The sequence below is a fragment of the Oncorhynchus kisutch genome, linkage group LG4 (genome assembly GCF_002021735.2).
Source record: "Oncorhynchus kisutch isolate 150728-3 linkage group LG4, Okis_V2, whole genome shotgun sequence".
Taxonomy (NCBI): Eukaryota; Metazoa; Chordata; class Actinopteri; order Salmoniformes; family Salmonidae; genus Oncorhynchus; species Oncorhynchus kisutch.
The window spans coordinates 44,632,094-44,657,629 of NC_034177.2; the positions used below are offsets into that span (position 1 = coordinate 44,632,094).

Consider the following 25,536-nt stretch of genomic DNA (forward strand, 5'->3'; position numbering starts at 1 on the left):
ATTCTCCTAAACTCGTAAAATTCTCTGGCCACGAGTCAGATACGTCAACTGAACGGATACACTTTTATGTACTTCACTCATACTGTACACGGTGCGCAGCTGTTGAAATCCGCACAGCATGGGATGACAAATGTACAGTACTCGCCAAAGGTACAGTACATGCAGTTAGGACACAGCGTGGCTCACCTGGGGATTCACCTCGAAGGACCTTCTCAATGGTCACCCCTCTCTCCTCCAGGTCCTTCTGCTTCTCCCCCACTTCCTCCAGCTGCCTCTGTATGACCTTCACACAATAAACAACCAGGTCAGAAACAACCAAGACAGGCTCACAATGTAGCTCGACACATAATATTTATATTCCATTTATCTCCCCAACAAATCAAATAGGTTTGTGGAAGACTTCATGAGTGATTCAAATGTATCAGGAAAAAAGAAAAATCTATATAGATAGGTTAGTTGACAATGCCACAAAAACAATGTGCGCACTTTCATGGGGCAGAAGTCAGCGTGTTGTTGTGATACTGGATGGCCAGATTGTTAGCAAGAATGACAAGAAACTACCATGTGGGAAATCCTAATGGGCTCGTTTCATCTTGTTATTGATACCATGTCTTGTTGTAAGGTGTTTTGACTGATTTCATGTCAATGCTAATATGCTCAAATTCGATACCTAGCTAACCAATAACTGTAACAATGTATTTGAGAGACAACAAGTGCTCATTGTGTTTTCAATAAACATCAGGGACAAAATACAATTTACATGTTGCCAGCAATCTAAGCCAACCCATATGTTTTCCCCATAGTTGTGCATGCCTCGGTTTTGTTGCTAAACAACCAACCCGTCTATAAAACATGTAAACGAATGGCAAATGATCACAGAAGCCCTTTGTGTGGTAGTGCTGTTCTGTTGTTTATGTGCTCTACTGTACCTGGGCTCTGTGGAGTCTCTTCAGCTGCTCTCTCTTGTCCTGTTGAATCACAGTCTCCTCCTGCCTCCTCCTCTGTCTCTCTGAGCTCCCATGGGTCTAAACACAGACCAGCAAGACAGTGTCACATACCACTTACCTCACAGCAGAGTTGAACCCTATTTTCGTAGTCACAACTATTAGTGTTCTGTGCACAACAGGCTGATATCTTATCAGTCATGCACTTATCCTGACCTGGCGGAAGAAGCAGAGATTGTTCCTAACAGAGAAGTGCAAAAAACAGTGCTCAAAATGAGAGGGTGGGGTGTGCGCGGTGAAGCCATGGCCCAGACCTACTACAACACCAGAGTGGGATTTCCTCCCTGTATGTAAAGTGATAAGAGCAGGTCATGATGTGCTCCTTTCAGCCTTCCCAATAATCACTCTCTAATGGAGGATGGATTATCTGTTCCCCACCGGCCTCTTTCTGCCTACTCTGTATCCTCTGCCTTGAGGAGAGGTGAATCTAATCGCTGATCTGACCAGTGGAGGCTCCTCGGAGGAGGAAGGGGAAGACCATCCTCAGTGAAATTCATAAAAATAAAAACTGTAAAACATTAAATAAGTTCTCCTTTTTAGATAAAACTATACTAAATATATTCACATCACTAAATCATTGATTAAAACACATTGTTTTGCAATGAAGGTCTACAGTAGCCTCAACAGCACTCTGTAGGGTAGCACCATGGTGTAGACAGAGGACAGCTAGCGTCTGTCCTCCTCTTGGTACATTAACTTCAATACAAAACCTAGGAGACTATTGGTCCTCTCCCCCTTCCATAGACTTGCACAGTAACTATGACAACTTCGGCAAATTAATTTATTGAAAAATGAAGGAGAAGCAAGAGTAATTTTTTTCTCACTTTCAGTTTCACTTACTTAGCAAATGCAGCTATCTAGTTTAGCCTATTCAAACACCCAGCTCAAACAGAGGGATGCTATTGTTAGCTAGCTGGCTATGACTATCCAACACAACACTGAAACTCTTCCAAGTCAAGGTAAGCTTTTGGTTGTATTAATTGCCACCGGGCTTGCCGGTGTAACTGCTAAACTTCTTACTGACTATACACTAACGTTACCTCATGATTGTAGCTGGATTACTAACGTATTAGTTCTATTAGCTATTTTGACTAGGATGTTACTTTAGCTAATATGGGGTCAACGATGTAGGTTGTGTGCAGCGGTTTTGATATGGTTTGGCTTGGAAAGTTTTTTTTGCCTGGTCACATACAGCTGATGTGTTGTGCATTGAAGTCCACAAACGAAGGGAAAAGGTGAGAGGAGGAGAGTGCATAGATGCGAGAAGGAATACAACGTAGCTGCTATGAATGTGAACTGTGTTTACGTGTGATTAGGGTTGTATTCATTCTGCCAATTCTGTTGAAAAACATTTCTTAAACGGAAGCAAGCAAAAAAACAAAACTGAATTTGTCCAATAGAAACTCTCGTTTGCAACTGTTGGACTAATAACCCTAGATAAGCTAGATGCAGGTAAGAATGTGCAAGGTGGTATTGAATTTGTCACTGTCTGTCCATGTGTCACTGTCTGTCACCTTTTCTCTCGACCTGTGTGCACCTACCTTGTAAACGTTAATTCTTAGGCTAGGTTATAGCAACCTCATGATGGGTATAGGGAAAATGATCATGTAGTAGCCTAAACCTATCGATGTTACATTGAACTGGGTGAATGGAATATGAACGACAGACATCCAATATGCTGTAATAGAAACAAGGCCATGCTCATAAAAAAAAGGTTCTCCCTCATCTTAAACGGCACTGACCGCCACTGGATTTGACGTGACATGGATTGTTGCCTTCACCCATTATTTAACATCATGATCAGTGATTACTTCCAAGAAAGGCAGGAAGGAATGATGCATGTAAGAGTATTACCTTCGGCTGGGACAAAGGTTTGGCTATGACAAGCTCATCGTCACTTGAGGAGTTGGACTCATCCTTCTGCTGTTCGCTGGAGGCTGTGTATAGATGAGACGACACAAGGACATTGGTCTTCAAACTGTAGTTGTACACTCACTTCAACTATGTGATTTACATTGTTAGGTTCTAATTATCAGAGTAAGAACTCGACGGACACTATGAAAGCTTAAACAAAGTTTATTCTTCCCAAAGGATCGAACAGCTGAATCGACAAAGACATGGTTATAATAGTGGTGGTATATGTACCTCACTTTGGGTGGAGTCTCCTCCTTCTCGCTAAAACATTGCATCTTTATTGCTAGGCAGGAAACAAAGTGATACGGGCAATAAACGGTTCCAATTCCCTTTAACATGACCTCGACCCCCTTATCCATGGCTCTCTCCCCTTATCAGTACTGCCACATGGGACCGTTTTCCCTGCACTCTGCCCCTCCCAAGCTTAACTGCACCCACCATAACCCTTCCTCCTACAGATAACTCCTAGTGTAAACCATCTGCTATGGCACCCCTCATGTCTCTATTATAACTAACGATTAATAATAGTTTAAGCTCAGAAACCCAAACCCATCGACATTAAACACCAAGTATAGGCTAATATTGTAATCTAATTTATAGCATTTCATTATAGCATTGTAGCATTTAGTAGCCACGGACGGCAAAGGAGTAGAAGCATATCATAATGCTCATCACATCCTCCTGACCCCTGACCTTTGTTCCTGATGTTGGACAGGATGGTCCTAATGTCCTTCTCCAGAACCCCCGCTCCCACGCTCTCCGGCCCCTCTCTCTTCTTCAGCCTAGGGTAGGAGAAGAAGTTGAGCTTCCTGGGCGGCAGTGAGGCCATGTCGTCTGTGGTGAAGGATCCCACAGACTTGCTGCTGCCTAGGGACACCTGGTCCAGTAGCATGGGAAGGTCTGCGGGTCTATCACCCATGGAGGCCTTGCATGGGTGTGGGGTCGGCTGGCTCTTCTGACCCACTCCCACTGGTTCGGCCTCCTGGCTTTGGGCAGTAGCCCCAAACAGGGAGCTAAAGCTGAAGGCGCCGTCAGTCAGAGGCCTGGGCTTGGTGGGCCCGTTGTTGTTCCTCCTGGTGACCACTGTGTTGGAGTCTGTGGTTGTCCCTAGTACTCCAAAAGACCTTCTGAAGGCATTTGCCCAAATCTGGAACATGGACGGTGCTGGCTGGGCCTGAGCTGGGACTGGCTCTGCCTCTACCTGAGGCAATGGGAGGATCTGGTCCCCAGGTTTGGAGTGTTTGGATGGGTCTCCTCCTCCAGGGCTTTGGGCCTCTTCTGGAGTAACCAGGTTCCAGTCTAGGAGCTTCTGTTTCTCAGACAGGGACAGGGTCAGCCTCTTCTTTGGGCCGACTGCTTCCTCCAGCTGTGGCACTTTGGTGACAGGAGGCGCTTCTTTACCCATCGATGGATTCTGATTCGGAGAATCTGGAGGTAGTTTAGGACCATCATGGGAGACCTGCTGAAAAAATGCCAAAGTATTGTATTATTGCTCAGTACCAAAGTATTGTTTTATTGCTCAATTGCAATAAGGTTTTTATGTGAAATGTTTCTATAACATAGGAAATTGTTGAGTATCTGTATGAATTTAGTGTTTTACTGGTGGTTCAATCACGTTGGCCTCTTCAATTATGGGCTCCTCTTTTTCTGTAGCGTTTTCATGTGAGAAGTGCCTCACCAGGATGAGAGGGAGAGCTAAAGGAGTAGAGTACAACATATACTGAATAAAAATATGTATGTAACAATTTCAATGATTTTACTGAGTTACAGTTCATTTAAGGAAATCAGTCAATTGAAATAAATTCATTAGGCCCTAATCTATGGATTTCACATGACTGGGAAGGGGCGCAATGGGTGGGTCTCAGACGATCCCGCAGATGAAGAAGCCAGATGTGGAGGTCCTGGGCTAGCGTGGTTACACGTCGTCTGTGGTTTGCAAGGCCAGTTGGACGTGCTGCCAAATTCTCTAAAACGACGTTGGAGGCGGCTTATGGTACAGAAATTAACATTCAAACCTCGTCCACCAGAGCTGTTGCCAGTTCCTGCAGTCAGCATGCCAATTGTACCCTCCCTCAAAACTTGAGACATCTGTGGCAGTGTGTTGTGGGACAAAACTGCACATTTTAGAGTGGCCTTTTATTGTCCCCCGCACAAGGTGCACCTGTGTAATGAGCATGCTGTTTAATCAACTTCTTGATATGCAACACCTGTCAGATGGATGGATTATCTTGGCAGAGGAGAAATGCTCACGAACAGGGATGTAAAGAAATATGTGCACACAATTGGAGAGACGTAAGCTTTTTGTGCGCATGGAACATTTCTGGGATCTTTTATTTCAGCTCATGAACCCTGAGACCAACACTTTACATGTTGTGTTTATATTTTTGTTCAGTATAGATAACTTACATTCATCAGAGATCATACAGCAACACAGTGCTGTAGATCAGACTTAACACACAACTCGGATGCATTCACATTAACATGCATATGCTGTGTTGTCACTGTGCATAACATTAGGGTCATCATGCATGAATGACCAATCATGTGGGAAATTTTCAAATAATATATGCAAAACCAGAATTATTGCGTTTCATCAGCAAGAGAGCACATTTATGTTGTTTATCCCGAAAAATGACCTTTTTCTAAACACTAATCTAATCTCATTCAATTGTAGACAACTCCAGATAAAAACTAATATTAAAACTCTTTTGCCCAGAGATCAGCAGCTCCCTCTAGTGTGGAGAGAACAGCTCTGATGCTTAGGTCTTCTCACTAACTTGTTTGTTTTTCTTGCATGTAACCAGCTTAAAGACGATAAACCTTATATCCATCAGTAGAAAGTCATTAGTGGTCCGATTGGATTTGAATCTCCACTATCTTGCTCTATTGAACCATGGGGCTTTACAGTCGTTCAGGTTTAACTCCATAAAATGGATGACTAGTTGGTATATACAAACTCCAGGGAGAGCCCGCTAGAATTATAGCTTACTACTGCATTGACAGCGAGAGAGTTGAAGGTCAATGACCCATTGGGATTCTTAAAAAGGCATGAAGTACGCGTCGTAGGCCCCTAACTGTAACAGCTCTTTACAACACTTCTACAAAGCACAAACATCACAGAGCTAGTAAAGCCACAGTAGGGCATAAAAAGGGGTGAAATTATGCCTGTATGATAAGGACAGGGGGTGATGGATAGGCCAGATAATGTATAAGGATCATGTCAGATTGTCAACAGCAGATAGTCTACTCACTAGCACGGATCTTCCTCTTCCATCGGCTGTTCCCAGACAGGAGAGATGAATTGGAACCGGAAGGTTCTACAGGTGTGGGTAGGAGAGGGAGAGAATACGTAATAAGTAACACATGCCACACACAGTCCTGATCTGTGCCAACACATTTGAACTGGATGTCTGTCACACAAACAATGATAAACGATGCTACAGTATAGTTCTGAATGTACATGCGAACCAAGCCAATGAGGAGACCTCGTTCCAGAGTTCCTCCAACTCAGCCATGGGGTGTCGTAACACACCTATAACTGAGCCCAGCCAACGTAGCGTGGAGAACAGAACAGATGTGGTCTATAGACAGCCAACAGACAGCCCTATCCGTGCAGCCGAACAGAATGTTCAGGCCATTCACAGTGCTCAGGGCTCCCCATGCCAAGACAACTATTCAATTAATAAGGGAGAATGGCTTTGTCTGCCACACCCAGATTTCAGAGCCTTAACTGGAGGAGTGGGAGTCTCACACTTGGGGAAACAACGTATGGTGAGCTGCTCCTAACTCACTCAGAGGATAATAAACTATGTCTATATCCCACAGGACCAGGGCTAAAATCACTAAACGGATGGAATCATTTCCTACATGCAGACTGATGTCGGTAATGATCCTGGGAGAGAGGTTAGGCTGCTACAAGGCCAAGGCTGTGGACGGTGAGAATAGGGAACGAGCGATCGCTGTAGCTAGGGAAAAATCAGAAGGCCAATGTGTTTCTCATGGTGGCGAATGTCAGGGAGACCTGCACACCTTTCTTCTCTTGTGCAGAATCTTGTGGTCGGAGAGAAGTATTCGAGTTGTCCTGTTTCTCCGAGTCGGCACTGCAAATGGTCATAGACAACAGACACAACGAGCAAATGGCAAATATCCATTTGGATTGTGAACAAGGACACATTCTGAGCATTGTGCTGTACTAGTGGACTCACGTCCTGTTGGAGTCAGGCATGTCCAGGTCCACGGCCTCCTCCTCTGCCACTTCAGGCACCATGCGGGTGTACTGTCCATTCAACAGGCCCGTGTATCTGTAGTGATGCCCTGAAAACATACCCATCTTATTAGGTTATACATTCTGCCAGATTTAGTATAGCTATTTATGACACTAAGTTTACTATAAACAAACAAGGATATCGTTGGTGACTAAGCTTTTTTGGAAAACGACTACTCTTACTACGTGTAATTACGTCTGGCTCTTTTCTAACTGCCTAGTACACAGTCCCAGGTTACATTATTGCTATGGTAACAACTAACATTTGACCTTACTTTATACACTGAGTATATAAAACATTAAGGACACCTGCTCTTTCCATGACATAGCTTTCACCTGGATTCACCTTGACAGTCTATGATCTCTTATTGATTTAACTTGTTAAATCCACTTCAAATCAATTGAGATGAAGGGGAGGAGAGAGGTTAAAGAAGGATTTTTAAGCCTTGACACATGGATTGTGTATGTGTGCCATTCAGAGGGTGAATGAGCAAGACAACATATTTAAGTGCCTTTGAATGGGGTATGGTAGCAAGTGCCAGGCACACTGGTTTGTGTCAAGAACTGCAACACTGCTGGGTTAACGCTCAACAGTTTCCTGTGTGTATCAAGACTGGCCCACCAACCAAAGAACATCCAATCAACTTGACAACTGTGGGAAGCATTGGAGTCAACATGGGCCAGCATCCCTGTGGAACGCTTTCGACACCTTGTAGAGTTCATGTCCGACGAATTGAGGCTGTTCTCAATATTAGGAAGGTGTTCCTAATCTTTATTATAAACTGGGTGGTCTGAGCCCTGAATGCTGATTGGCTGACAGCTGTGGTATATCAGACCGTATACCATGGGTATGACAAAACATGTATTATTACTACTCTAATTACGTTGGTAACCAGTTTATAATAGCAATAAGGCACCTCGGGGGTTTGTGGTATATGGCCAATATACCACGGCTAAGTGCTGTGTCCAGGCTCTGCATTGCGTGTTGAGTCGTGCCTAAGAACAGCCCTTAGCCGTGGTATTTGGCCATATACCACACCTCCTCTGGCCTTATTGCTTAAGTATACTCAGTGCATATTTGCATGAGTCAGCATGCAGTGAAGTCTCATCTATACATTTTATACAGTTAACTGCCAAAATAATGGAAACACTTGAGTAAATGAGGGATACAAAGTATATTAAAAGCATGTGCTTCCACACAGGTGTGGTAACATTCCATCATGCTTCGGGTCATGTATAAAAATGCTGGGCATTGTAACTAGATGGAGTATAGCTACGACCGGAATTTACTTTTCGTAGCAGGTTAGGAGAGCAGTTTAGCTAACTTTAACCTCATTCTCCCAACATGCTACGTTAATTCTCCTAACCTATTGTGTAAGTTCTCCAAACCTGCTACGAAAGTCACGGTCGTAGCTGTATTCCACCTAGTCAGAACCATTATTTTGGCTACCATGGCTATGATCCCCTAGGAAGGACAATGCCCCGATCCACAGGGCACGAGTGGTCACTGAATGGGTTGATGAGCATGAAAACGATGTCAACCATATGTCATGGGCGTCATGTCATGTCATCAGATCCCAACTAAATTGAGATTCTGGAGCGGCACCTGAGACAGCATTTTCCACCAACAAAACACCAAATAATTTTGGTGAATTTTATGAAGAATGATGTCGCATCCATCCGATAGATTCTACAAGTGTCTGGAACTCTGTGCCAAGGCACATTGAAGCTGTTCTGGCTTGTGGTGTCCCAACGCCCTATTAAGACACTGTTGGCGTTTCCTTTATTTTGGAAGTCACCTGTATATATATATATACACAGGTATAAACTGAGACTTTGGAAAAGCATGTTAAAACATTTAACACCAACCATGTGACATGAAACATTACAGGGAGAATTCAGCTAGCCACAGCTAGGTGATTACTTACAGAACTAAACTGAAGCCATGTTGACATTGTTTTATACATTCTTTTGAGAAGTTCCACCGATTAGTTGAATTACATTTGCTAACCATAAAGAAAATTTAAAAAACCTATACAAACATTATATATATATATATCTAGATATATACACTACAATAAAAAAAACCTATACAAACATTTGATATAGATATATCTAGATATATACATAAATATATGGGGCATGCTCAGTATCGGAATCACCCGAATGGATTGGTTAGATTGTGTAGTATATTGTGGAAGCGTGTGTGATTATCGAGGCAACACAGCTTCAACACACATACATGAACGATAACCTATATGGTAATTCTCCAAACATTGATTGTCAGATTTATGGTTAGGATTCCAATGCAGAATAACAGAAAAGCACCACTTGTAAATGAACTCTGCGAGAACTCTTATAATGCAGACCAGATTTGACCCAGAGGTGATCCAACAGGAAAGATGAGAAAGACCCTAAAGACAAAGCCATAAAGTGAAAGGATACGTGCAATAATCTATTACTATTATTTGATTTAAGTTCATAGCTGAAGCACTTTTGTATTAGGTCTAATGTATCATTTGTTGTTGTGACAGTAAGGGACTGTGCTATTTGGATTAAAAAAAATATCAGATGTGGTTAAGCGCATGGGAATGTGCCAGTCAACAAATGACAAGTTTGTTTTGTGAACAGAGGTTATGCTTTTAACAGGGTTATTAATGTGAGGCAGCTGGTGCAAAAAAATATATACAATGGGGCAAAAAAGTATTTAGTCAGGCCTGTAATTTTCATCATAGGTACACTTCAACTATGACAGACAAAATGAGGAGGAAAAAAATCCAGAAAATCACATTGTAGGATTTAATGAATTTGCAAATTATGGTGGAAAATAAGTATTGTCAATAACAAAGGTTTCTCAATACTTTGTTATAAACCCTTTGTTGGCAATGACAGAGGTCATGCTGTAAGTCTTCACAAGGTTTTCACACACTGTTGCTGGTATTTTGGCCCATTCCTCCATGCAGATCTCCTCTAGAGCAGTGATGTTTTGGTGCTGTTGCTGGGCAACATGGACTTTCAACTCCCTCCAAAGATTTTCTATGGGGTTGAGATCTGGAGACTGGCTAGGCCACTCCAGGACCTTGAAATGCTTCTTACGAAGCCACTCCTTCGTTGCCTGGGCGGTGTGTTTGGGATCATTGTCATGCTGAAAGACCCAGCCACGTTTCATCTTCAATGCCCTTACTGATGGAAGGAGGTTTTCACTCAAAATCTCACGATACATGGCCCCATGCATTCTTTCCTTTACAAGGATGAGTCGTCCTGGTCCCTTTGCAGAAAAACAGCCCGAAAGCATGATGTTTCCACCCCCATGCTTCACAGAAGGTATGGTGTTCTTTGGATGCACCTCAGCATTCTTTGTCCTCCAAACACGACGAGTTGAGTTTGCCAAAAAGTTCTATTTTGGTTTCATCTGACCATATGACATTCTCCCAATCTTCTTCTGGATCATCCAAATGCTCTCTAGCAAACTTCAGATGGGCCTGGACATGTACTGGCTTAAGAAGGGGGACACGTCTGGCACTACAGGATTTGAGTCCCTGGCGGCATAGTGTGTTACTGATGGTAGTCTTTGTTACTTTGGTCCCAGCTCTCTGCAGGTCATTCACTAGGTCCCCCCGTGTGGGGTGAGATCCCACGGGGTGAGATCTTGCGTGGAGCCCCAGATCGAGGGAGATTATCAGTGGTCTTGTATGTCTTCCATTTCCTAATAATTGCTCCCACAGTTGATTTCTTCAAACCAAGCTGCTTACCTATTGCAGATTCAGTCTTCCCAGCCTGGTACAGGTCTACAATTTTGTTTCTGGTGTCCTTTGACAGCTCTTTGGTCTTGGCCATAGTAGAGTTTGGAGTGTGACTGTTTGAGGTTGTGGACAGGTGTCTTTTATACTGATAAGTTCAAACAGGTGCCATTAACACAGGTAATGAGTGGAGGACAGAGGAGCCTCTTAAAGAAGAAGTTACAGGTCTGTGAGAGCCAGAAATCTTGCTTGTTTGTAGGTAACCAAATACTTATTTTCCACCATAATTTGCAAATAAATCCATTAAAAATCCTACAATGTGATTTTCTGGATTTCTTTTCTCTCATTTTGTCTGTCATAGTTAAAGTGTACCTATGATGAATATTACAGGCCTAATCTTTTTAAGTGGGAGAACTTGCACAATTGGTGGCTGGCTAAATACTTTTTTGCCCCACTGTATATATCCCCCCCCCCCCCAAAGTCTTTAATATTTAAATAGTCCATTCTGCTGTTAATTTGAAAGCTGTGAGAATGTTATAAATGTAATGGATCAACCATGAAATGCTATATGACAACTATAAACAGTACATTTTTAACAGCTTAAGCCATGGATAATAGCTGGTCAATTTTGCAAGTAAAAAAAAAAAAAAAAAAGAGGAAGCAAGTAACTTCTGTAATCAAATCAATTTATTTATACTTACAGCTTTAAATAGCATAAATTAAGCAACCCGTTTATTCACTATGGAAAAATACAAGGTAGCAGACAAACGATTAAACAACTAAAATGTACAACAAAATATTCTGGAGCTGACATGCAGAATTGTGCCCCCCCCCCTAAAAATAGGATCCTCTCAAGCGCAATGAGCTCAGCTTTGTGTATTAGGAGGAACATGAGAGAGCCTTTGAGAAGGTTTCTGAGAGGTAACCACCTTCTGCAACAGAGAATCACAAGGGGACATACAAAGAAGTAGAGACAGGGAGGTTATCATGTGTCAGATGGGTTGAAAAAAAACTGCATGCCAAAAACGTAGGGGCATGCGGACCTTGAGCATGTGGGTTAGCTTGGAGGAATGGAAGGCTTTCGAGACATGCGTCAATTAACAAACAAAGTGTGTGGCTAACTAAATTAACTCGTCATACACAGGACCCATGCCTAGTTCTCAACATGAATAGTACATGTGTGGTTAAGAAGAGCTATGAAGGCAGCTAATGCAAAGCAACACTATTGATCACGTGACCCAAGCAGCCACATCACCTTCCTGCAGCCACAATTTCAGCCAATCAGAGGTTGCAGCATTGGAAACTTGAAACTACATATGAAGTGAAAGAAATAATGGAGGAATGAAAATGTGGATATATGGAAGGGAAAACATAAGACAAGTACTTAGAATCACAAATTAAATAAAAGCTTTGTGGCATCACTGTACCATAACAGATAATAATACTGTACTACCGGAACAAGCTATTGATTGAACATCTACAACACATCAGCACAAACATTTGTGATAATTCATATCTTAGAATATGTGCAGAAATGTGCATTAAATCCAAGGCTTTTGATACCAGCAACAAAAGCAAAAAAACTAACTAAATATTTGAAATAAAAATATATTTTTGGCAGAATTTGCTACAGTACCTGGTGTAGGAAGTTAAAATTAGAATCTGTTTCTACCCCACTTATCTAATATTTCACAACAATAAGAATCCGTTTTTCAAACAGATACATCTAAAATCAAATGTGTGTTCCATTAAACAGCCTAGACAAATCAAATGTGTGTTCCATTAAACAGCCTAGACAAATCAAATGTGTGTTCCATTAAACAGCCTAGACAAATCAAATGTGTGTTCCATTAAACAGCCTAGACAAATCAAATGTGTGTTCCATTAAACAGCCTAGACAAATCAAATGTGTGTTCCATTAAACAGCCTAGACAAATCAAATGTGTGTTCCATTAAACAGCCTAGACAAATCAAATGTGTGTTCCATTAAACAGCCTAGACAAATCAAATGTGTGTTCCATTAAACAGCCTAGACAAATCAAATGTGTGTTCCATTAAACAGCCTAGACAAATCAAATGTGTGTTCCATTAAACAGCCTAGACAAATCAAATGTGTGTTCCATTAAACAGCCTAGACAAATCAAATGTGTGTTCCATTAAACAGCCTAGACAAATCAAATGTGTGTTCCATTAAACAGCCTAGACAAATCAAATGTGTGTTCCATTAAACAGCCTAGACAAATCAAATGTGTGTTCCATTAAACAGCCTAGACAAATCAAATGTGTGTTCCATTAAACAGCCTAGACAAATCAAATGTGTGTTCCATTAAACAGCCTAGACAAATCAAATGTGTGTTCCATTAAACAGCCTAGACAAATCAAATGTGTGTTCCATTAAACAGCCTAGACAAATCAAAAATAATACTGTGCGAAAGCTGTTCTAAAACCAAACATTTACACATTAAAAAAATTGCAACAAAATAGTCTCCAGAATCATCTTAATAACAGAAAAAAAACTATTGTCAGAAAATAAATACTGTTTGGCATTTCCATTGCACATGTGCAATATAGCAGTGCAGTTCAAGAAGCATAGCAGGACTTTGTTCTCTAACTTCCCACATCACAAGCACACCAGGCACAACGCAGAGGCCTTAGCAGCCCCTCCAAGTCAACTAAAGTGCTTTTAGTGGATCCTTTTTTGGATTACTTTGGAGTTAAAAATAAAAGTTGAACCCAAACATAAGCATGGGAATACTGAAATAAAAGATTTCAAGCAATTGAAAGGATGCATGACCTCCTCAAATGCTAAGGACCATGTGTCACACTTGCTATAATACTTTGATGAACAAACAGATCTGTTTCTCGGCATCAAATCAAAATCATGGAAGAACAAATAAACTTTTGAAATTGAACCAGTCTGCATAGAGTACTGTACAGACTGAAGCAAGCGCCTGTGCTTTAGCAGCGAGTACAGTACAAGTGCATCATTAAGTCCATGAGACCCAGAGGCACCAGGCTCTGCCCCCTCTAGGTGAGCCTGAGGCCTAGGTGCTGCTGAGCTTAGTGCAGTAGGCTGTGAGGCTGAGGCTCAGGCTGGCTCAGCCTCCATGTACATCTGGCCCAGGAGCTCGTGCAGTATGCTCAGTAGGGGCATGCCCAGACTCAGCAGCTCGTACAGGAAGCCGTAGTCCTCTGAGTGGTCTATGAGGTGGAGCCCTGCCTGGCCAACCGCCGCATGCACCCAGCGGGCCAGCTGGCAGGGCGTCCCACACACTGCCCGGCCCGCGTGCAGCGGCCAACGCAGGCTTCTCCTAAGGAAGGAACTCAGGGTACCTGAGGGCTGGCTCTGCAGGCTGTCTGTGGCCGAGTAGGGGTCACTCCGGTCCGGCGAAGACGTCAGACGTCCCTGGTCCTCCTGCGTGTGAGGGACACAACATACAATTGAAATCAGACCACGTAAAACACCTAAAAAAAATAACCTGAATAGTAAAAATGGCTGTGTTTATGTTTGCTGTTACTGAAAGCTGTTTACCGTTCTCCTCAGGAACTTGCTTGAACTTTGTAGGCTGGGCCGACGCTGAGAATAATGAGGCTTGCAGTAAAACTTGCCTGAAACACAAAGCACTGTAAAAACACATGCCGGCTGACACTAAATATCAAATTAATTCACAAACAGCTTCTGTCCCCAGGTGGGAGAGGGGCTGGTGTCGGTGTGTCAGCATCATGCCGTGTTGGGAGTCGTAGGCGTGTCCTCCCAGGCGTAGTGTGGAGCTGCAGACGTCACAGCGGAAACACTCCCTGTGGAAGAAGTGGCCCTCAGCGCTGAGTCGCTCCATCACGTACACACGCTTGGAGCAGAAGTGACACGTGTCACTGCCTCCCAGGTTCTGAGGGAACTCCTTCCGCACGATACACTGTCAGGAGACAGACAACAGCAGCTGGTTAGTGATACGGTGAGATCAACGTAATAGGCAAGCCGTTACTGTAGTCATCTACTGCCAACAATGAGGGTGGTTGAGGGCCATATGAAATGAGTCATTGAGCATTGTTGGTTCTAAACTCAGCAAAAAAAGAAAGAAATGTCCCTCTTTCAGGACCCTGTCTTTCAAAAGATAATTCGTAAAATCCCAAATAACTTCCCAGATCTTCATTTCAAAGGGTTTAAACACTGTTTTCCATGCTTGTTCAATGAACCATAAACAATTCATGAACATGCACCTGTGGAACGGTCTTTAAGACACTAACAGCTTACAAATGATAGGCAATTAAGGTCACAGTTATGAAAATCTAGTACACTAAAGAAGCCTTTCTACTGACTCTGAAAAACACCAAAAGAAAGATGCCCATGGTCCCTGCTCATCTGCGTGAACGTGCCTTAGGCATGCTGCAAGGAGGCATGAGGACTGCAGCTGTGGCCAGGGCAATAAATTGCAATGTCCGCACTGTGAGACACCTAAGACAGCACTATAGGGACACAGGACGGACAACTGGTCATCCTCGCAGTGGCAGACCACGTGTAACACCTGAACAGGATTTGTACATCCAAACATCACACCTGCGGGACAGGTACAGGATGGCAACAACAACTGACCGAGTTACACCAGGAACGCACAATCACTCCATCAGTGCTCAGACTGTCCGCAATAGGCTGAGAGAGGCTGGACTGAAGGCTTGTAGGCCTGTTGTAAGGCAGGTCCTCACCAGACATCACCGGCAACAACGTTGCCTATGGGCACAAACCCACCATCGCTGGACCAGACAGGACTGCACTGAGCACTTTTTTCCCCCCTCCAGGAGTGACTTTCGGATTCGCGTTTATCGTCAAAGGAATGAACGTTACACCAAGGCCTGTACTCTGGAGCGGGATGGATTTGGAGGTGGAGGGTCCGTCATGGTCTGGGGCGGTGTGTCACAGCATCATCGGACTAAGCTTGTTGTCATTGCAGGCAATCTCAACACTGTGCATTACCCTCATGTGGTACCCTTCCTGCAGGCTCATTCTGACATGACCTTCCAGCATGACAATGCCACCAACCATATCGCATGTGCTGTGTGCGACTTCCTGCAAGACAGGAATGTTAGTGTTCTGCCATGGCCAGCGAAGAGCTCGGATCTCAATCCCATTGAGCACATCTGGGACCTGTTGGATCAGAGGGTGAAGGCTAGGGTCATTCCCCCCAGAAATGTCTGGGAACTTGCAGGTGCCTTGGTGGAAGAGTGGGGTAACATCTCACAGAAAGAACTGGCAAAGTTGGTGCAGTCCATGAGGAGGAGAGGCACTGCAGTACTTAATGCAGCTGGTGGCCACACCAGACACTGACTGCTACTTTTGATCCCCCCCTTTGTTCAGGGACACATTCCTGTCACATAAGTGACCATAGGTCTGTGGAACTTGCTCAGTTTGTTTCAGTTGTTGAATCTTGTTATGTTCATACAAATATTTACACGTCAAGTTTGATGAAAATAAACGCAGTTGACAGCGAGAGGACGTTTCTTTTTTTGCTGAATTTATATAGCACCATTTCTTCTAACGGTGTACAATATTAAGTGGTGGTGTGACCACCTAACAAGTCTCAACACCTAACCATAACGTGGATGTTAAGGCAGGCAGTGACATGGAACTAGTGCAACTGTAGCTGAGTAATATAACATGGAATGGGAACTTTTTTTTACAAATGTGTCATATTAGTAGGGCATTTCTCCAGTCCAGTGAGAGATGATCATGAATCAACAATTCTCAGGACCATAGCAGAGTACTAACTAGTCAAATACATTGGTTTCACAAAGCTCTACACAAAATTGCAGTTTGAGGCAAAGCAAAATGTTGTTCACTGCTCTCGACCTGAAGACCTGAAGTGGGGCCAAACACTGTGTGAACAGGCACCCACATGAGTGCATGGAGTTACTACCCCTGAAGGCCCTTCACACAAAACACCATGGCTCATGACTGGAGAAGTCCCAGTAAGATTCAGGTCAGAATGTTTTACAGTTTACAGTGAACATGAGTATCTTTCCTACTAATAACAGATGTAGTATCCTGAAGCAAGACATGACTTGATTGATGTTTAGAAGGTTACCAAAACTCCTGAAGCTTGGGGTGGTAGTAGATAGAGCCCACTTTTGTGTGTGTGTGTGTGTGTGTGTGTGTGTGTGTGTGTGTGTGTGTGTGTGTGTGTGTGTGTGTGTGTGTGTGTGTTTCTTGTGATGTATATTCCCACTGGGCTGTGTCGGCACAAACATAATCGTTAGTCACACTGTGCTTACCGGCAAGGCATTAGGCCTGTGGTCAGTTTCATAAAGGATGGCTAGAGTTTCTGCCCTAGCGCCTATGTGAGAAGAGACCCTCCCAACTGTCCTCTAACAGAACCCAGTCAGAGGTAGAGGGAGGGAGCAGCACAAAGACAGAAATGAAAAGGGAGGGGGAAAAAAGAGAAAAGGAAACAGAAAAAGTAAGGATCAGAATAGTATAGATGAAGGAAAAGAAAGACATTTCTACTCAGACATGAGAGGAGATGCAGAAATCATGCAGACAGTAAAGTTGTTACTCCTACCTGTTTGGCAGGCATAGAGGGCTCAGCAGGACAGTGTTCAGATTGATCAATTGTTTTTTTAATCATTACGCTTGGTGCAGCACTCCCATTGCACTAAAACCAATAAAAACATGGTAAGAGTGAGCTGATTTAATATATGTACACTCTAAGAAGCTTCTACTTTTTACATTTCAAATTTTTACTGATACCCGTTGGGCAGACTTTAAGGGTTCAGCTCGATAACGCTCCGATCTAATTATTCTACTAGAGACTTAGCATTCCCATTGCACTAAAAGCTAAATAAATGATGGTCAGAGTGAGCTGACGCAACAGTGTCTTCTGTTCTCTCATGTTAAATGTAGAGTGAGATTTTTACTGATACCTGTTCGGTGGACTTTAAAGGGCCAGCTTCGTAACTCTCAAATCGAATGATTGGCTTTTGAATACTTGATCCAGCACTCCCATTGCACTTAAATCATCAAAAATACAGTGAGTTGACTTACGTCTTTTTTTCTATTTCTACAAATGTTTTTTAATTTTTTTTTACTGAAACTTGTTCGTCAGACTTGAAGGGTTCAGAATGACAGCTTTCGAGTCGATCGATTGACTTTTGAAGGAGTCTACTTAACGAAGCATTCCCGTTGCACTAAAACCAATAACATGGCTGGAGTGAGTTGAGTCACTCTTCTATTCTTATACTTCAAATGCATTTCAAATTACTGGTACCTGTTCGGCAGACATGTCAGGCTTGAAGGGTTCAGCTTGATAACTCACAGGACATTCGATTGGCGTTTGAATGAGTCTACTTGATGCAGCACTTCCATCGCACTAAAACCATTTAAAAAAAAATGTTGTCAGAGTGAGCTGATATTTTTTTAGGGTTGGGCTGGTCAGGTCAGGACCACAAGGCACTGCAAGCGGCAGTCGTTTTCACCTTGTAATGATGCACAGGAGATGTTGGGGTAAGAGAAGAGACGCAAGACAGAGCAGACGATTCAGGGACAGGGTGTATTGAAGTGATTTTAGGAACAAAGGCAGATCGATCCGTCTGTAGAAAAAAAAGGGTTCATATCAGAAATGAGAGCAATCTCCAAAATCTCTAGCTCTTCATATCCCACCCCAAAAATACTGAGGAGATGCAAGCTGAATATAAGTAGGAGGGGAACAATTGGTCAGAGAAATATTCAACAGCTCAAACCTTTATCTCTTTTAATGAAGATATGAATGTTCACTCATTAGTATCATCACGGACCACTTTCATCATGCAGAGAGAAGTCACCTGACCTTTAATTCGCAGAGCTGTAACACCATGGAAACAAGACATGCTGCAAGAAAACAACCTCTGCCAACAAATGGATTTAAAATGGATTACCAAGCTGTTACCAGCCTTTAAAAACATGCTCCACTCTCAGTAAAATGTGAGTAGGTTTGACTGGTGACATTGCATCCTTCTAAACAGTGAGACGGTCAAACAGAACTTGTGTACAGGGTCAAACATACTGTGCCTCATTTCCTTAGATGGAGTTAGACAGGCAGGCAGGCAGGCGAGGGGTGGCGCTACACTTTCACCTTATACTCTTTCACTAGAGGAGTCTCGGACTCAGGAAACATAGAACGCAGAAGCACAGCTCTCTCCTTTATACTCTTCCTGTTAAATTCCCCGGTAGTTACGGTTTGCACTTTTTTCTTTAGAACAGCAACAAGGAAAGGAAAGGAAAGGAAAGAAAAGCAAGTGTGAAACTGCAGGAAGTTGGCAAATAAATACTGAACAGCAAACATAATCCGTAAAGCTGATGATGTGTGGTATGGCAATTGTGTATCTTTTGAACAATTCTGTTTTTGTTGCCGAGTTGTGCTGTCTGCTAGACTTTTGTGGCTAAGGCGCATGTGGATTTACTGTTTTGAATGGGAATAAAAATCTATTTCCACGCAGAATTTTTTTATTTATTGTGAGAGTGCAGAAGTAAAGCATAGCTGTGCATGGGGCTAACATGGTGTTTCCAGACCGATATAAATGGAGGCTCATTGTCACCTGGCTCATCTTTTGCTCCAGCTTCTCTACGCCCTTCCCTGTGGGGCCAGGAGAAGGTTGTTCTGGGTAATCTACGTCATCTGGGGTTTCGGTGTGTGGAATCCACACTCTCTGCTGCACCAAGTCTGCGCGCGGAGAGGCCTGTGTTTGATCATCACGTGGAGGAGGACTCCAGGACCTTGTTGGAACGTGAAGGGGAGTCGGTTGCGCCGCGGCTGCAGGCTCTTCTAAGAGTCGTATATAGATGGACGGCTGAAAGCAGATATACACACAAAGCAATGTGTAAAGCAGCACGGACCTCCAACCAGTAGAGGTCGAACCTCCAGGGTGGCGTAAAAGGTGTGTCTTTTCAATGCTTCTTGGTCTAGAAGACTATTGGTTCTTTTGTTAACATAGGCTCTATGTTAGGGGGGGGGTTTATTGAGTTTATGATGCAGCGGCTGACCCTTCATGGTCTCAACACACACCAGATTGACGTGACTGTACCTGCCACTTGGGGCGTGGGGGTGGAGGCGAGGGAGGGGGCTGTTTCTTGGGCTTAGCGAAGCGAGGGTTCTCCATCATATCCAGAGAAGGAGATGAAGGACGGCTTGAATCAGAGTCGGAGTTCAAATCAGACTGACAGAGCAGCAGACACGAGATGAGGCAGGAAGGGAAGGACGAGCAGGAGGAATAGGAGAAAAAAAAAGTAGTGCAGAATGATTTGTTTCAAAACCACACCCTGCCATCATCCACCCATTGCATAAAGTGTGATGGTCTGATCCTGAATGCTGATTGGTTAAAACCACATTCCATCCGGTGTCTATTCCACAAGTTACCACAGGCTAAATCTGATGTTAAAATGCCTATTTACTCTGTTCCATCTGACGGAGCAATCCACTGTCTCTTCAGCCCAGACAGGTAATTTCTAAAACTTGATCTGCACTATATATATTAAAAAAAAGTTAAAAATGTTTTATGCTTCTTAAACTAACATTTACTTTAACAGCAGAGATTTGTATAAACCTTGCTGTCTGCTTTTCTCAGCCAGGCGAAATCATGAGTCAGTTCTTTGTATATATCCATAAAAATGATGCTATCAATAAATAACAGAAAACAAAACGAAGTGCAGCAAGTTTGCAGTCTTTCCAGCTTCAGTTTGAAGCTCCTCTGAACAACAGTGTCTTGACGAGAGAGCACATTTTCTACCCCAGGCAAAGTCGCGCATTATTTGCTCAATATTATGGATGTTGCCAAATAAAATGTCACTAGAAAACAGCTTAAACAAATGCAAATGCTGCTACTTTGCTGTTATTCTGGCTGCACTGTTTGACATTACTGTAAGTTATGTTGGCTAGCTAGCAAGCAAGGGATAAGAACATTGCCTGCCAGTATGGCAATGGAACATTTAGAACGAAAGACTGGGTCCCGTTAATAAATACAGAACAACCGGGTCGCGTCTCTGGCAACCGAACCAATAGAATGAAGAACCAGCCGGCTTGGGAAGCAACCCTAGATTTGTGTCGGAACTTCTCTTGTGGAAGGATGAAATGGTATGAATAAATTAATCAAAATATTTTTAATGAAAATATGCAAATCATTATTTTAATATGTTGGTAACCCGTTGTATAAAAGCGATTGTACCCTTGAAGCCGGTGTTTGGAGGATATATTGGTACGGCTTGCCGGCCCTCGACTTTGAATCGGGCATAACAGCTGTGCCAATATTTACCTCCAAATACCAGTTTCTCTGGCATTATCGTATATGCACCATAACCATATCTATGGTATTCCACACCATAATCAGACAGAGCCACTCAGTCCTTTGATGGGGCTTCACAGGCAGATTGTATTGTATTCACTTCTTCATCAAGAAGCCAAATGCACAACCTGCTTTCTTTAATCCTATAATCCAGGGACAGCCTCTTCTTACGATGGAGTAGCTAATCATACTGTGTGACTAAGGTAGCGGTCGATATACTAGAGGTACGTTATTGGTAGAAGTAAAACGATACAGTAAATTCATCTTCAATCTCTTCATAGCTTTCTTGACCATCACCTATACCTCATCAAAACTTTGTACTCAAACTGTACCCAAGGGTAGTGGCTGTGGGTGTGGTAGATTTGTCCCATTGTACAGTCTTACAACACAATGGGCTATATTCAAACATGATTGTGGGGGCAGTGATGTTGCAGAATTGGATACAAGGACATAAGTGCTCTCCCGGACATAAAAGCAGGTCTATGAAATTAATTTCATCCATTTCCAAACTCTCTCAGAATGTTATGTACCATAGAGAAGTAGGTTCCACAGAGCCTTCATTATCTGAAATTTCAACACAAAAACACGACCTGTGTATGATTAACCCCCGCCCCACACACACACTGCAGAAAGTACTATACAATAGTACAGATTTCTAAAATCAGATATGATCAACCATTAAGAGAACCAATAGAAGAGTCATACAGTAACCATTGGCACGGAGGCCATCGATGGTTTATTGTCTGTATGTGACTTTACAATGAGTGGTTGTTGCCCCCCCCCCCCAAAAAAATTGTCTCTACACAGCACAGTGTACAGGGACCTTGACCCCTCTGACTACTGTACACCTGGAGCTGCTCACCTTATTGCGCAGGGAACTGCCGGGCGATGCATTCTCCTCAAACTTGGCCAGTAGCTGTGTGGCCATTGAGCGCACTTTATTCTGCTCCCCACCGTCACCTGCAGGGGGGGCACTCTGACAGGACAACTGACAACACAATGAATGATCAGTCACTTTATCGACATTAAAATGGCTGCATCTAAGGCCATACTGGTGACAGAGATATGCTTGTTGTAGTCACTAACACACCTCCTCTAAATAGGTGCTGCCCTTTCTTCGTCTTTTGTTCATTGGGTCGTTCGCCTCCAGCTTCCCGTTATCCTGAGGAAAAGGTAGTACAAAATAGACCCAAAACAACTGTTCCTTCAGTCATTCACGTCACAGTCAAAGGTCATCGAGTGTGGGGGTAATCATTAAGTATGCCTTGTAAGAAGTAGATTATCTAGGTCTCTTGTTCACATACAGTACCTTATCTAATCTACATTTCAATTACTTCTTGTCAGTTATTGGCACATAGGAATTCCTTTCATCTGTCAAGTAAACATGCATATTTTGACACTTTACGTAGGCTAAAATCACATTTACATGGATGCCTTTGTTGTTGCAATGCTTTCCTTTTAAAGCCTGTAGATGGGTGAGGAGGAGGACGAGAGGGTGAGCCCACGGTACCTTTGGGATCCTTTTTTTGGGCTGTGTTCGGTTCATTAAGTTGTAAACAGAGTGTGCAGACTCCGATGAATTCACTTCATTGTTCTCATCCGTTTCCCTTGTACCTGTAACAAAGCATAGCAGTGTTTTATGGGTGCTTTGATACAGGACATACTCTAATACGCACACTGTTATAAACCAGCCCTCTAAGCCTAGGTCAAGCCAAATGAAGAGGGTAACCAGATAGAGTAATGTCAAAATAAACCCCCAAAACAGTAGTATCCAGAATTCAAAAACAGATTCCTTTTGATTAATCACCAAGTGTCAGAAACTATTATGAGGGCATTACAATAGTCAGTAGGGCTGAATCATTAGTATTTTAAGTGAAGGAATTGTCATCCATTTAACATAAACGCCTACTGTATTCTATAAAAGGCAGCCCTATAGATCATAGAGGCATTATTATTACCATGGCCCTGTGAGATGACCTGAACTGGGGCCCGAATGCATTTCTTACATACCACACTCATTCATAACTGACCAGGTTGTGAAACATGCAAATCTTATCCCATCATGGCAGATGAAGAAAAAAAATAGTAAGAACCGCTCAGTCACACTATCCTCATTAAGGGTTCAATCTAACCTTCACAATCCTGCAAACAAATCATTCCTCAGGAGTAGTAAAACTCCAGTTATGGAGTAGTTTATGGAAAATAGTATGTAGTATATATATTTTTAATTCAATTTAAATTAATAATGTTAATTAACATATCAGACTTCAGGATCCCATTACGTAACCCTTGTGCATGGAGTTTCAATTTCTGAGGCTTCAGGTGTCACGGGTGCTCCCTCTCCGGCCTCTAAGTCACCAGGCTGCTCGTTATGGCGCACACCTGTTACCATTGTCACGCACAACTGCGTGTCAGACTCAACTGGACTATCACCTCCCTGATTACCTTCTCATATACATATAAGGGATTATGTCTGTGTGCTGTTAGTGTTTGTATTATGTTTATTTTTATTTTAAAAACTCACTCCCTGAACTTGCTTCCCGACTCTCAGCCCACATCATTACATCAGGAAACCGACTCTTGAGCTACTGCAGGAACTGTTCCTTAGTGTGTGTCGTCTCCCTAGACATCCGGGTCACCTCCCACAATTTTGAAAATGTTCCGCCGTGTTCCGGTGTCTGTACTTAATAGAACGTCAGTTTGGCATAGAGGGACTGTGTCACTGCCTACAGTACCTTATCCACTTGAATAAAAATACAAAAATAGTAGCTAGCAAGATAAAGCTCACAGGGGTTATTTTTAACCTTTTCACGCATGAGTTCCAAATATCTTTTAAGGTTGCGCCCAGCGTGAGTTATGCTTGTGATGTGAGAATGCACTCACTGTTCCAAAATGTGATTGTCATGCAACAGGACAGTTAACCAGCGCTGCCCTCAAACCAAGACACACGCTGCCTGCTAATTATCTACAGGCTATATTTCAACTTGTCAATTTGAAATAGTTTTCTAACAAGTTTCATCTTCCAACAACAGTTTGAAGTGAGTGTGAGTGAGTGTGTTCCGCCTCCTCATTAATTCGCATAGAAGTTGCCCATTTCACCGTTGCGGACAATTTATGTTTGAGGCTTTACTGAACTGGACAAACTTCTCTTTCGATGAGAGCCCAAGCACATCCCCAGTGTTTCCCCAGATCAACTATGCAGATGTTTGCGCAGTCTAGCATGAACTTTTTCCCCCTGGCACATTTTCTGGCAGGCGCTCGCATTGCCTTCATTGTTGTTCTCCTTACAAATAATAACATTGGACATGTGTGCGTTCCTATCAAAGTAAGTGCCTTATTTTCTGTATATCATGTTGGTGTTTCTACTGTAGAATACTGTATGTATATATGGGACATAATGTATTTACTGTTTTATTCAGATTTTCAAGTACTGGTGATAAATGATGCATTCGGGCTCTTGCATTGATTGTAATGTACACACACGTGTGTAAAATGCTTTTAAGGTTGTACTGATTATGATGAGCTAATGCAAAGATATTTGCCAGCTATTTTGGTTACAAGGTTTTTGACATTATAAAAGGCATTCTGGGTGTCATGTAAAAGTCTGTCAGACCAAAGATGTTTTAGTAAAATGAGTAAACGTCCGGAAGTGAAGGATGGTGGACACACGATGAATTGTAAATGGTAATTTCTATAGCCAATTCATATTATGGTTTCTGTCAGCCGAGAGTTCTGTAAATATGACCGCTTGTGTTAGGTCAATCTTTTCTCAGCGCAAGGACTAATGTAGCCTACTGTACATTTTCCGGTTTGGATGATTGTGTTATGCTGTCGCAACTTCTGTGAATGTCTGAGCATTGCATCCAAAAATAAAACTGGTCACATTCAGGACATAAGGTTGTAAGGACTGTTTGACAAAAAAAAAAAAAAAAAAAAAAAAAAGTGTTGCCAGCTCAAACGCTGACTGTTGCGTCAATCGAAACTGGATGTTCTGAATCGCATTGGTTTGAGAGTACGCTGCAGAGACCACTGGAGAATGATCTCACACACACACACACACGTGTGTTGGTACGCGTCAAAGGGTTAATGTCTGCATTTCGTAAGTGGCTAGTTTGCATCAACTACCACCACTAAAACCACTGCAAAGGTTTTGCCTGCAAAATTTGGTTTCGAATAGCGACCTTCTGGCATGTCTGCCTCATGATTTGTTGCGAGAGTTTTCGGGCTGAAGCGAATTCACCCCAGAAAATGTTGTTTCCCCCCCCTTTCCGAAGTTGCCAAAATACAAATGTCTGTTTCCTAGAGTCTTGTT

General features: G+C 42.8%; 1 protein-coding gene across 14 annotated transcripts in view; it reads right to left on the reverse strand.

Annotated features, from left to right (window-relative positions):
* LOC109889585 (protein-methionine sulfoxide oxidase mical2b) overlaps positions 1-25,536 on the reverse strand; it is an 81,535-nt gene that overhangs the window by 4,426 nt on the left and 51,573 nt on the right. Inside the window, exons 14-35 of one of the 14 annotated variants that reach the window (XM_020481131.2) lie at positions 22,735-22,838; positions 22,315-22,386; positions 22,087-22,212; positions 19,971-20,102; positions 19,485-19,736; positions 19,022-19,138; positions 18,387-18,500; positions 18,179-18,280; positions 17,835-17,921; positions 17,474-17,566; positions 17,187-17,279; positions 14,650-14,836; positions 14,455-14,531; positions 14,256-14,337; positions 7,124-7,232; positions 6,948-7,018; positions 6,170-6,235; positions 4,519-4,613; positions 3,612-4,380; positions 2,859-2,941; positions 930-1,025; positions 187-283 (exon numbers count right to left, since the gene is read on the reverse strand). In XM_020481131.2, coding sequence (XP_020336720.2) covers positions 187-283; positions 930-1,025; positions 2,859-2,941; positions 3,612-4,380; positions 4,519-4,613; positions 6,170-6,235; positions 6,948-7,018; positions 7,124-7,232; positions 14,256-14,337; positions 14,455-14,531; positions 14,650-14,836; positions 17,187-17,279; positions 17,474-17,566; positions 17,835-17,921; positions 18,179-18,280; positions 18,387-18,500; positions 19,022-19,138; positions 19,485-19,736; positions 19,971-20,102; positions 22,087-22,212; positions 22,315-22,386; positions 22,735-22,838 — 3,024 coding nt within the window. Of the gene's footprint in view, positions 1-186; positions 284-929; positions 1,026-2,858; positions 2,942-3,611; positions 4,381-4,518; positions 4,614-6,169; positions 6,236-6,947; positions 7,019-7,123; positions 7,233-11,591; positions 14,338-14,454; positions 14,837-17,186; positions 17,280-17,473; positions 17,567-17,834; positions 17,922-18,178; positions 18,281-18,386; positions 18,501-19,021; positions 19,139-19,484; positions 19,737-19,970; positions 20,103-22,086; positions 22,213-22,314; positions 22,387-22,650; positions 22,839-25,536 lie in introns of those variants that run through there. The other 13 variants (XM_031823040.1, XM_031823039.1, XM_031823041.1 and 10 more) reach the window with 13 other exon arrangements.